Below are 13,417 nucleotides of genomic sequence, written 5' to 3'. Positions count from 1 at the left end.
AAGCATCTCCTCGGTGGGGCTAGGGGCTGCCCGGCCATGCTGCCCCCCCCGCCCAAAGCCCCGCTCCGCGGGCGGAGGCTCCGGCTCGGCATGAACCGCATCGGCCGGCAGCGCCTCCAGCCGCCCACCCGCCGCCTCTCCCGGCATCCTTCATCCCCATCCTCCGCTCCTTCCTGCTCCGGCGGTGAAAGCAACCCCCCGCCGGGGGCCGGGGATGCCCTCCCCCTCCTCCTCCCCCTCCCCTCCCCTCCCGCCGCAGCGGGGGAGGGGGGCTGTGATGCTGCAGGGGGATCCCCGGGTGTCGAACGGGGTCTCCCCTTCCGCCGGCTGCCGGGATCTCCCCCGCTCGGCGCCGGCGACCCCAGCGGCGGCTGCTGGGGGCTGACAACCGGGGGTGGGGGTCGGGTGGTAGGGAGGTGGGGTGGCGGGTGGGGAGGGAGGGGGGGGGGGCAGCTCCGTGGCGGTGCCCCACGCAGCGTGGATGACTAGACACCCGGGGCTGGGGGAGCGGGGGGCGGGCGCCCGGCTATTTGCTGGCTGCATACAATGGGCCACTCCCTAACGTGAAGGCTCGGGGGGGGGGGGTGGGTGGGGGGGGGAGAGGCAGGAGCTGGGAGGAGGAGGAGGAAGAGGAGGCGGCGGGGGGGGTGGTGTGTATGGAGGGGGTGGCGGGGGGTGGGGGGGAGGAAGGGGCTCGGGCATCGGGCTGGTAAATAAACTCCGCGATGATTTCCCTGCTTTGCGCCGGCCCAGGTGCCCGCCGCGCTCCTGCCTCCCCGCTGCCTGCCGGCGAGGATGACCTGACGGGGATGTGACTGCCTCCCCCCATCCCACCTTTTTTTTTTTACCCCCCTCCCTCCATATATATATATATATATACATACATGTGTATATATATATGAATCTATAAAGAAATCGGGTTTTGGGGGGGAGGGGCGGGGAGCTCGGATCATGGCCCTGGGGCTCCCGGGGCTGCCGCCGCCGATCTTCAGCTCGCCTCCGGGGCCCGGTGGCGACCATGGGGCTGAAGGCGCGGCGCGGCGCGGCGGGCGGTAGCGCGGCCGGCGGGGCGGCGGCGGCGGCGGCGGCGGGGCGGCGAGCGGCGGCGGGCGGCGTTGGCGACCCCGAGCAGGGTTCGCTAGCCCTGGGCACCGGAGCCGACCGCGACGGGACGCTGCTGCTGGAGGGCGGCGGGAAGGAGGAGGGCGGCAAGCGGAGCCCGCCGGGGCTGGGGCTGCTGGCGAAGACCCCCCTGAGCCGCCCGGTGAAGCGGAACCACGCCAAGTACCGCCGCATCCAAACTTTGATCTACGACGCCCTGGAGCGACCCCGCGGCTGGGCGCTGCTCTATCACGCCTTCGTGTGAGTTAACGCGGGCGCGCTGCCCCCCGCGGAGCGCGGAGCGGGGTGTCGTGTGTGTGTGTGTGTGTGTGTGTGTGTGTGTGTGTGAGTGTGTGTGTGTGTGTCCCCGTCCGTCCCCGGGGGTCGCGTCCCGGGGCGGCGGGGGGCTGCCCCCGGGAGATGCGCCCCGGGGCCACCGTTTTGCTTTATCATTCTCGGCGTAAGGGCGCTCCGGGGGGTTCGCTGCAGCTCCGGGGGAGGGGGATAGCAAAGGGTCTTATGATGGGATGTGCTGCTGAGTGGGCTTATTTATTTATTTATTTATTTATTTATTTTTATGTCGTCGGGTGTTCCAAAATGAGCAGCTGCTTTTAAGTCCGTGTCTGTCTCCTGTACCTCCACCCGCGTTGCCGTGCAGCGGCGTGCCCCGGCTGGCGTGTCTCAGACCCTGGAAAAGGGATTCCAGTAAGACCAAGGCTCGAAGTGCTTCAGGGGGACGCTGCCGGCTTCAGTTCAGCCTGGAGCATTGCGTGTGGTTAAACTAGCTGGTATAAACCCTGAGTGAGCCGTCTCTTTCCATAGTTGAAAGTGTCAAATGAAAACCATCGGCTTTTGGTCCAAGTAGCGTCACCCTGCAGTGCATAAAACCCGAGCATTGCAGCGCTGTCAACCAGAAAGTTCAACTGGCCACAAGCGAACTGAGACGAAACAAACTTGTTTTGTTGCCCAAAGGTGACAAATCAAGTAAATGACCACTGGTTTGTGTTCCTAAAAATCCTATTCCCTTAAGGAATACAGGAAAAAATACGTTTACAGCATAGAACAGAGTTGGCAGAGTCCTATTGAAATAAAAGTGGGTTTTAGTGTCGTGAATGTGTTTGAAAACCCAAGAGATTATCAGTGATCACGGTATTCCTGTTTTTCTTTAATGCTATAATGTGTACAGAGCTCTATGTGATAGAGGATTTAAGCAATGATTTCTGAAATTGGTTTGTTTGCCAAAGACAAACAAAAGTGCTGTAAGGCTGCATGGGCTGTGAGCCTGGAGCTGGATCTTGGGAAGTCCTGATCATTGGGATAGTCTTTGCACTTGCAAATAAACTACCTGAGTGTAGGGTTGTGATTTTACCTTCAGGCAGATTTCTCGTTGATGTTTACGGGGATTTAGCCCTGGGCGAGGAGTAGAAGGCAGCGTTCGCTACTGAAGTGCTGCTGTATATCACCCATTCATTGCTGCTCCCCTCTTTTTGGTGCTTTCATAAAGTGCATCTTGGGATGCAGGTTCCTGCTTTCCAGCTTCATTTCTGTGAAAACGTGGACACTGGATGCCGTGACATTTTTTCAGTTCTTTCGCCCCTTTTTGCCATAGGAAACCTTGTGGTAGCGGGCAGCATTTGGGGTGTGTTATGCTGGGAAGACTCTTTGGTCCGGATCTTGCTGTGTGATCGTACTCAGCATTGCATAACGCTGCTTCCTGTTGGGGAGAGCCATGTCTGGACGGAGGGGCACCCCATTCGTCCTGCCTCAGTCAGCCCACAAACACTGCATAAGTGAGGCTTTAGCACATGCCAGAGCGTTATGAGCAGCTGACATCTCTCTGTTTGTGGCCAGCTGTGGTCACATCCATGCCCAGGCTCATGTCTGGCTACAAGCAATAGGACAGTGGATGAGTCTAGAGAGGCTCAGGCGAGCTCTGAGATTCACATTTCTTTGCAATGGTATAAGAATCTCCAACTTACAACATTCATTTTAGGTAGCTCTCTCGATGTGTGGTTAACCTTAGGATACTTATGCAACACGGATCACAGAATGGGAAAAAATTCAGTATGTTTGTAAGGTTTGATCCTTCTTAGGAGTGGACCTGATGCTCTACGTGGCCAACTTCATTTTGGTGACTACTCAGTCCTGCAAAACTGAGATGTGAGTCTGACCTATTCTCCCAGAAGTCAATAGCAATCTCATTAAGACCATCGTGCCAAATTCAGTTTTAATGAAAAAAAAAAAAAAACAAACACTTTTACGAGTCCTTATCCTTAAAGGAAGTGAAATACACAAGTCCTGGTCTGTCAGCCCAGCACACCAGGACACTCACGAGGGCTCAGCAGTCCAAGGCTGCCGTTAGCCACGCTGTGTTTCTATTCAGTCTCAGCTCCTTCTGAACTCAGTAGAAGTTGTGGGCTCTTACCTCACTGTAGGATCAAACCCTACAAAAGAAATCTGCCAAAAGTGATGGAAGAGTGTGCTGAGATCTTGCTGACAGACTTCAGAGCTTGTTTCTGCAACTGGAGAACCATGACCCGCTCGAGAGCAGGAGCAGTGCTGTGGGGAAGCAGCACCTAAGTTGATACCCAGAATCTTTGTTCTTGCTTTCAAATGAATTGTCTTTTAACCTTTTTCCTTCTGAAAAGGAGTCTCTCTCATGTTGGAGGTGCTGCTGTGACACTGCGTAGTGCCATCCCAGCAGTCCCCCAGTGCTTCTTTTCACACTAGAACAGTTTACACTTTCCCTTGGGTAGGTGAGAGAGTGCCAGCCTTTCCATAAAATCTACAAATTTGATGCTGTTTTAATTTTCAGGAGAAGTCCCATTTATCTTAATGACATGTTACACTTTGTCTCAATCTTCTGAGTAATTTTGCAATAAATACCACACAATCAAAATTAAGAATAAGAAGGTTGCTCTAGTATACAAAAAACCCAGAGAATAAACAGCTGAGGGCCAAAAGGGTTTGCAGCATGGGTGGATGTGATGAAATCCTTATAGATCAAAACGTTCAGAGGTGTTTAATGAAGAGATGATGCAAAGGACTCCATTGCTCTGTATATCCCAGGATTTTAGGAGGTGGGAAGCTGCTGATGGAAGAGGGTTGCAACTTTCAGGACATGCCGAGGGTGTTGGGTGGGGGCAGGAAGGGGCTTTGCTGAGGCCTTTGCAAAAACTTTGGATGCCAGAACTTTTAAAAGGGTGGTACAGGTGGGATCTCGTTAAATCGTACAGCGATGCCCATATGGCTGCAAACGGGTCACGATCCTTTGTGTATCTCACTGCTATAATGTGCCCACAAATAAGGTTTGACGCAGTGCCTCTTGTAAATGCTCACTTGAGTTTAGGTGAGGTTAGATCTACCGAAATGATTTGATCTATTGAAATAATTCAATGAGAATGCATAAAAATGATCAGGCCATACCAAGCCTTAGGGACAAAGATGCAGGGGAGAAAGGGAGAAATTCCTGATGGCAATTTTAGTGTTCAGTTTTCACTGGCAGTGATTTACGGAAAGTGCCATGAGATATTTTCCTTGCGGTTCTTCCTCCTTCTTTGTTCTACACAAGTGAGTTTGTCCGAGCCTATCCTTATAGCAAAGAGAAAGGTGATTTGGTCCTAAAGAAGCCGACTCTGTTTCCCTCACCATCTGAAAGGGTTTATTCTCCGGCAGCTCTGCTAGACAGGAGATGTACCTAACACCCGTGAAGTTCCCCTCTGCTAGGACACCAGGGTTCACAGGCTTCTTGGCAATATGGCAATATCTTAATGGCATAGTTAGGAAGAGAAAATTGATTTTCCCATGAAAAATTTCTCCTCTGTAAAGCTAAACTCCCGCTGAACGTTCTCAGTTAAAAAAAAAGAAAAAGAAAAAAAAAGAATAAAAACTGGTTTAACCTTTGAGGTTTTTAATTTGGAAATGTCTCTTGGGGGTTGCGGGCCAGGCTACAATCTATCGCTGCTCTTTTCTGAGCTGGTCTCCCTGTAGGTATAACTGCTGTTCCTGTGAGGTACTGGATTTTCCTTTATGTTGCGCAGCACAATATATTGCAGGAAACCCCTGCGGTTGTGCCTTGTGGGATGTCTACTTTGGCCAGGGAGACCAACTCAAGACCTGTTGGCCTCCACGAGCTATCCAAAAGCTTTATTTATGCACAGAAGCATAAATAAATAAATGAATTGAATGAAAATTTGAAAATAAGTAAGATTTTTATTTTTTGGTTTATTTTTAATTGTAAGCACAAATTCTTTGGTGGATAATGGACAGAGTCCAGAAAGGTAACAAAATACAGATCAAGTATGCAATTGCAATTTGTGGAAAAATTTCAACCTGACTTAAAGAAAAGAGAGGCTGAAGGAGAGGTAGCTAGGAGATATTCTTATTTTCATACCATCCTCTGAGACAACTGCAGCCTTTATTTTCATGGAAAAACAAGACTAGGGAAAGGTTTGGTAAATATTCTTTTTTGGGAAAGTGTGCAATATTGGCTGCGCTCTGCTGGTGTAGATCACGACAGATTACCTGCTGATGAGAGAGGGAAACCGTGGGGAACACTTGAAAACCCTTCCCTATTTGCCATGCAATCTTATTTCAATACCATTTACTACCTGGAATAAAAAGAGGAGGTAGAGTCATGCGATCCATCAAATCGTCAGTGTTTCTGGGAAGCAGCAGCAAGCACCTCTTGCATGACTAATCGTGGGTGGGTTGTTTGCAGAAAAGAGTGTCAAGGGACTTGGGGAACAGGTTGAAGGTCTGGGGACTTTCCATTATTTTCCTTGTCTCCCTTCAGGAGATGCTTCATAAGACGTGTTGATCCACCAGACTGTGTCAGCCATCTGGGCTGAGGTGGGAACAGGCTCAGGGTAAGAAGGACACATATGAATCCCTCCTTGGCCTGTTTGGCATGAACTTGTCTCTAAGTGAGTCCCTGGAGCAGCAGAGCCAGCCTGGTCCATTAGCAAGTGCCCTTTGCTCATGTGTTCGCCAGTATGACTTCTGTTTTAATTATTTATGTTAATCCATCATAATGCATGGATAAATAGTCTGCAGTATACTTTGTAAAAAATAATGAAGTCTTAGTCATTGGAGACCTCACCACACACCTCTGCTATCACATCTCCGTTGAGGCTTGTGGAGTCTGCCCTGGGTTTGCGTGTGGTTTAGCAAGATGTGACTATCACCTCAGCTGCGGGGACCAGCTGTTGTTGCAGGCTGTGGCCACCAGCTGCTGAAACCTGGGCTTTGCTGGTAGGAATGAGAAGGGGCAGCAGAGCCTGGAGAAGCCACAGGCTGTATGATGTGAGTGGCTTGCCGTCCCCAGTCGTAGCCCCGGAATCGCTTCAGCAGCTTGTAAGGTGCCCAATGCTTGTTTAAGCACTTGCGCAACCTCTGAAATTATAGACCTGGAGCTTTGGTGGGAACAGGTGTGTTTTCACCTACAGCCTCATGATGCTTTGCTACGGCATCACTGCTGACAGCAAGACCCACTCCCAGAGTAGGTAACCGTGGGTCTGGTCGGTCAGCTCGTGCACTCGGCGTTGCCATGGCTACGATGCTAACTTGCTGAGTTTTGGTGCTGCTTCACGCCTGTTCCATGGGCTCACGGGAGCTGCAGGCTCAGGGCTGCCTGGAGCACAGGTGTGCGCTTCAGTGTCCCCAAAAACCCCTGGGGATGCAGATCCCTGAGTGCCCTTCTGCAAGTGCAATCCCCCGCTCATAGCACATGATGCAGCCTCATCTGGATGGGCGTCAAGATCCACCACAGCCAGAGATGCGTGAGGGAGTGCAGGTGAGCATCCGTGCCACCAGTGGCAGCAAACACACAGCAGCTGGTCTTTCAATGCCATCAGCTCAGCTGAGGAATAAGCCCCTCAGAAAGAAGTCATAGCCCCTGCTGTCATTTCTATAAAACTGAACAGTCCCAAATTTCATCATTTTGACATTGGTGATACAGCAAAACCCCTCCAGCAGCCAGCAAATCATGTTTTCCTTCTCTTTTGAGAAACTTGAAGCATAGCACCATCTCAGTCCTGCCTCAGCAGTCCTGGAGGCACCGTCAGCAGTAAAGCCCAGGGGTAAAGTTATCGCAGTATCTCCAGCACAGCAGCTGGGGGTCTGTTTGGGGTTACCACTTGTCTCGTAAAAGCCATCTCAGTTTCTTCTTGTGCCTCTCTGCTCCTTTCAGCAAACATTATGAAATCATCATGGGGCACAGCAGGGTCTGGGCAGATCTTGGTCGGCTCCCAGCTGAAGAGGCCACACAGGTTTTACTTCTTGTTTTAATCTGAGATGGACATTAGGGAAATGTTTCAAAAATGAACAGGGAGTGACTTTCCACACCCATTTCGCTCATTTTGGTGCAGAATGTAGAAACATTCAAAACAAACCTAATGGAAAAAATAGTAACTAAAAACTATGCATATTAACAACTGGATTAAAAAATCCTCACATACGTATAATGCCAGTTATGCACCACTGTGTGCTTGAGTGAACGTGAAGGTGCCCCGACAGTTCCTACTTCCCCCCAAAGGCATCTACTCACCTGTACTCTTCCTGTTCTTTCTTTGGGGCTCGTTGTCTTCAAACTTCACTTGATTAAATCCTCTTTATTCATAGCTTAGCCAGCATACAAACCTGTGTGTGTATGTACAGCACAATTCTGTACTTCTTGGTCCTTTCCAACATTGAGATATATGTGCAAGGTCAGGTGATGTCATGTATATTTAAGGACAAGGTCTGAACTTGAGTGATTTGAATCTAATTTAACAGCTGTAAGAAACTTCCCAAGCAAAATCAGTCAAATGAGTGTTAAGATAATTTATTATTTATGTTTAGAAATATAATAGATTGGTGACCTTTGATATAGCCAGGCAGCTGGGTGGTTGGGTACTAGTATGATCAGCCTTGCATGGTATAAATATGGTTTATTCTTGTATTTAATAATGTTATCACAGAATCATAGAATGGTTTAGGTTGGAAAGGACCTTGAAGATCATCAAGTTCCAACCCCCCTGCCATAGGCAGGGACACCTCCCACTAGGAGGTTTGCACAGGCCCACCTCTCAAGTCTGTCCAGGTCCCTCTGGATGGCATCCCTTCCCTCCAGCATGTCTACCTCGCCAAAGAGCTTGGTATCACTGGCAAACTTGCTGAGGGTGCACTCGACCCCACTGTCCATGTCGCCAACAAAGATGTTGAACAATACAGGTCACAGAACTGACCCCTGAGGAACACCACTCGTCACTGCTCTCCACTTGGACATCGAGCCATTGACCGCAACTCTTTGAGTGCGACTGTCCAGACACTTCTTTATCCAGAGTGATCCATTTGTGGAATCCATGTCTCTTGTCCATGTTATATTCCCTTCTTGTTCACGGACATTTACAGAAGGAATGAAGGCATGGGGACATTGCATCTGCTATTGCTTCTGGCAGATACTGTATTAAATGGGATAACTTAAATATTAATAGCTTTACAAGGAATATGGTCCACAAGAGCTGTTAAATATATACTGCCTTCTGTCTTAAGATAGTTGGGAAACAGCATTTTCTGTGGAGAGAGGGACATGCCCAGGGATATTTAGGTAACCTACTTTGGAAAAAGGCACTTTGGGAGAACTTTCAGGATGGAAATCTGTAAATTGCCTTCCCCAGCCTCAAGCAAACTACTTAAGAGCATGTTTAACTTGGAGCAAGTGAAAGGTCCCACTGATGTCAGGAGGAACCTATCCAAGGTGATGCTGAGGTCATCCAAAGCAGAAGAGCGTGACTGGGATTTGGTGTAAAGCAGCAGCACTAGGTGTCGTCATCTTCCTCTGCACAACCAACTTTCTGCTCTACTTGGCCTGTGTGAGATCCTCCTAAGCTACTGTTCTCCACAGGATTCGTCACAGGCCTTCATCCCTCCTGTTCCTTAATAGCCTCCTCTGGTTATAGTCACCAGGACAACACTTTGCCCTCCTTATAGGTACTGCCTTTTGCTGGTTTGTGTGGGTTTTAAAAACCACGCTGAAGTGGAGTTGCGTATCTCTAACACTGCTGAATCTCAGTTTGGAGAGATGCTGAGACCCTGACATGAGAAGCATTCAGTGCCTCTTGAGGTGACATATGCTCTCACTCATTGCATGCATCAATCTTGCCAATGTCTTTCCTACTTTACTTTTTCTAGGTTGCTGGTACATGGTGGTGGAACGTTACAGGTCCATTGTCTGGCAGTGGCAGTGGAGGAATCCTAATCCTGTCTGTGTTGACTGTTGTCTGTCTTCCTTTGGCTTTACAGTTGTTTCTGAGAGCTGTATGGATGTGTTTTGCATTCCTTTGCCAAGCTGTATTAGTTTGTGACTGTCATGTTGACTCTCCAGTGGTGTTTTCTAATCCCAGATGCTTTTCATATTTATTTTCTTCTGTCCTCACTGGTGTTTTGATCACCTTCCACATTAGTACATCGTAATTTTGTTAACATTTAATTTAATTCTTGTTATAGATCGTTAAGGAAGCACTTAATAAGACCAGAACTAAGAAAATCCATTCAGCATTTCACTAAATAACAACTTCCCCCCTTCCTGCTTAGTACAGTGTCATTTGTTATGGCTTTATTTATTGCCCTGAAGCCATTTTTTCATTTTATGGAGTTTCTTCCGGTCATCTGAGTGAACACTAGAATTAAGATTTGATGAGACATTCCACCTACGTCAAAACAGCAAAAATTTCCTTGTTTTTTTTTTCTTCCAAACCTGATTGTTGGGCTATTTTTATCTATTTAGTTCAGTGATATACATTTAATTGTTATCTTCCCCTCTCAGATTTTTCATTCTTTGGACATGGTGTGTATCTCATATAAGAAAACAGTTCGATGTTCCTCGTGCCGTCCGCCACTGGAGTAGAGCTAAAGCAATGCTGAACAGCTTAAATGCCCCAATCCATCCAAGTCCCAGTTCTTATATGTTTTATAGGAACCATTAGATTTGGGTTATACCTAACTTCAGGTGAAGGACAGAGATGTTAATCCTAAACCAGAAGATCCTTTACAGGGCATTCCCCACTGACTGTAAATACAGAGAGTCTAAAATTTTCTGTTTTCAGTGGGGACGGAGGAGGAGCAAGTACAGCTGTTGAGTGACTGATAGCGAAATCCCCAAAGCGCATGGTGGGGAGGTGCCCACCAGGCTCTCAGCAGTGTGGCTTCAGCTCTGCTTATCTTTGTTCCCCTCGTACCTCTCCATGCACTGCTCAGTGTGTTTATGAGGAGGGATTACACCCTGAGGAGGGAATGTCAAGATCAGCTGATTGAAATTGCAGGGGAATTAATTTAGGAAGGTAATTACAAGAACTGGAATTTGCTCTTCTACCTTTGCTAACAGTGCTGCTCTTGCGAGAGGTGCTGGAAGAATTTCAATGCACACAACTGGCTGAGGCTCCCTGATCAGACCTCAGACACAGTCTCTGCGGTGGCACCAGGTACATAGTGCTGCAGCTCATGACCATCCTTGCACTGCAGTTATAGCAGCAGCTTTTCTCAGGCCTGGAGTAGGCATTAACTATGTCTGCACTAATTGGCAGAGCCATGCTGGGGATGTTCCCGATCAGTGGCACACACCGGCCAATAACACAACGTTGCTGGATGACCTGTGCTGTGGTTTTAGTCTGAGACAACTAAGTGACTGGGCACAGATCAGATGTTGCCACAGGTCTGGGACCACTTCCAGTAGGAGTCTGCATGTGGCTCCCTGCTTTGGAGGCAAGTGAGGTCAGGGGTATGGACACTGATCACACCAGCTGGCCTCACGGACATAGAGCAGGACCAAATATCTTTGGGTTACTAGAACAGACATAATTGTTATATGTGAGATCTTACCACTTTGAGGATATCCTATTGGGTCTATGCAAAATGCCACTTTGCTTTGGGATAAGATCTTTCACTTACATAAGAACCCAAGAAAACCTACCCCATTGAAATAATAATGTTTCACCCTACGTGTGTGTCCAATAACACACTTTATTTCCTATACCCTTTCCTCTTCTGTTCATGGGACTTGGCCGAGGCTTTTGCCTTTTCTGTTTCAACATTCCTTGTGCTAGTCAAACTCCCATGGAGCTTCAAATACTTTGAATCCACATCTTGACATATTAACAAAAGAATAATTTTTGTGGTACTACTCCAGGGGCAGGAGCCAGTGATCATTCCTTACCAAACTTCTTGTGATTTTTGTAAAACACAGCAGAAGATATTGCTAGTTGCATTGTTGGTGGTATTTGGACATTTCTCCTGATTTTCTCTCACTCATTATTGTGATTTTCTCTCACTCATTATTGTAGATGTTGCTCCATTATGTTGTCAGGTCCTGGGTGCAATGACACTGCGCAGAGGTGGGGTCTGGCAGATGCACGCTCGTGGCAGTTTCTGCTCTCATAATATGGCATTATCACATAGTACATTCTCAAATATGCTACTCTCTTCAGTGCTAAATCACTTAAAACAGATGTATTTTCCTGCTTTTCCCTCAGGGCTGGAAGGGCTGTCTCTCAACATTCACAATGGGATCCATCCATCCAGCACCTTATCTGAGGTCTGGACTTCTTTTACAGCTGCTGAAGAAAAACAGGACATAGAAATTTCTGGAGTGCAATTAATCTCATCCTAAAGATGATTCTAAAATAGATGAGATTAACCACCTTTTGCAGTGCCTGAAACTTTCCACTGACTACAAAGGAGACCTCAGATGACTAAATTGAATTTAGATATTTACACCAAAAACACCTTAGGGATGGGATACTTTTTGCCTGACCTGAGAGGCAGGACTCAAAGCCACATTAAGATAAGTAAATTTAGATATGTTCATGTATGGTTCTGTGTTTGCAATAGGCATTTAAGTTCTCTTTATAGTCAGTAGCGATCTAGTCAATACAGTCAATAGATTTTATGGTGCAATTCATCCAACCAGATGCAGGGGTCTGTTTTACATGGAAATAAATCACAGCTTCAGCTCCATTGGGCAACTCTCCCTTGTCTGTAGCAGGAGCCGAGGTGACTTGTTCTCTAGTAAATGACTGCAGCAAAAGCCTTTTTCAGACAGACGAGTTCTACCTCTAAAGGCAAGAGGAATATGAGTCTTACTTTTACATAGGCTTTTATTGATATTAGGCTTAACATAAAATTCTAATTCCCTTTCCTCAAGAGCTGTGCATATGTGGCTGCCTGTTATCCCAGGCCGGGACAGGCCTACAGTCATCCCTGACATTAGGCCAAAGAAAAATACTATGGTGTAGTTGTTGTCCTCAGTTTTATCCTCCTACTTATGCTGCTGATTTCAGTAGCTTTACGAGCTTTCCCTAGTTCGGAGTCTTGAGTTTACCTTTCCACCTTCCCTTTGTTCTCTGGTTTGCTATGGGGTCTATGTCCCTGAGACCTCCCATAAATGTGCTCTTGATTTATAATCATAGTTGAAGTTGTTCTTGAGGTCATACTCAAACCCAGACTTAACTACCTCTTGTATTGAGCTTCAAATCCAAAAGCTGTGATTGACTCAGTTGTCCCTGCATCTTCTTGTGGCCATTTGTGATTTACAAGGGCACAGGAGTTACTGTGGTGGGAGTTTGTCAGAAGCAGTCCTGCTTCTTCCTATTCACAGAATCACAGAATCACAGAATGGTGGGGATTGGAAGGGGCCTCTGGAGATCACCTAGTCCAACCCCCCTGCCCGAGCAGGGTCACCTACAGCAAGTTGCACAGGATGGCATCCAGGTGGTTTTTGAATGTCTCCAGAGTAGGAGACTCCACAACCTCTCTGGGCAGCCTATTCCTGAATTTCCATCCATTTGCATTGCTCCCCTTGTCTACACCACTCAAAATTAGCTCCCAAAATCAACAGACAACACCGCTTTCTAGGAGGTGTCTTTTAAGGACCAGAAAACTCTTTGTGAGTAGCGTGGACGTTGTCCTTTTGAAGCCTGTAACAAATGTAGAAGGTCAATTTGAATGGCCTGGGATGAATGAGGGTGATCGTGAGGGCCAGCTTAGACTGTTTTTTATGTGCTATAGTTTTCTCTGTAAAGCTGGAGACTTTGTAGATATGTAAGAACCATTCAGTATTTTAGAGGACATACTCACTTCCACACACTAGCTGAATCAGTAAACGAGCATAATTGAAGCTAATACTGAAATCATCACAGAACTGTACAAAATTTGAATGCATGAAAATGCCCTGTCATAAGGAAGTGGGTTTGGGTGGTGGTGTATTCCTTTAACAGCTGCTAGTTTGTGTTTTGCTTGTTTTTGCAGAAATACTGAGCCAGCAACCTCTTTTAGTCATGTC

At 47.6% G+C, this 13,417-nt stretch overlaps 1 protein-coding gene across 2 annotated transcripts in view; it reads left to right on the top strand.

Annotated features, from left to right (window-relative positions):
• Positions 1 to 1,018: 1,018 nt before the first annotated feature.
• KCNQ3 (potassium voltage-gated channel subfamily Q member 3) overlaps positions 1,019 to 13,417 on the top strand; it is a gene marked incomplete at both ends in the record, with an annotated part of 201,366 nt that continues 188,967 nt past the window's right edge. For both annotated transcript variants that reach the window (XM_082480058.1, XM_082480057.1), the window contains one exon: positions 1,019 to 1,362. In XM_082480058.1, coding sequence (XP_082336184.1) covers positions 1,019 to 1,362 — 344 coding nt within the window. The remainder of the gene's footprint in view (positions 1,363 to 13,417) is intronic.

The sequence above is a fragment of the Vanellus vanellus genome (genome assembly GCF_965231255.1).
Source record: "Vanellus vanellus genome assembly, chromosome: 2".
Classification (NCBI taxonomy): Eukaryota; Metazoa; Chordata; class Aves; order Charadriiformes; family Charadriidae; genus Vanellus; species Vanellus vanellus.
Note: the sequence above shows the minus strand (reverse complement) of the source record. Positions and strands in the feature narration are given on the sequence as shown.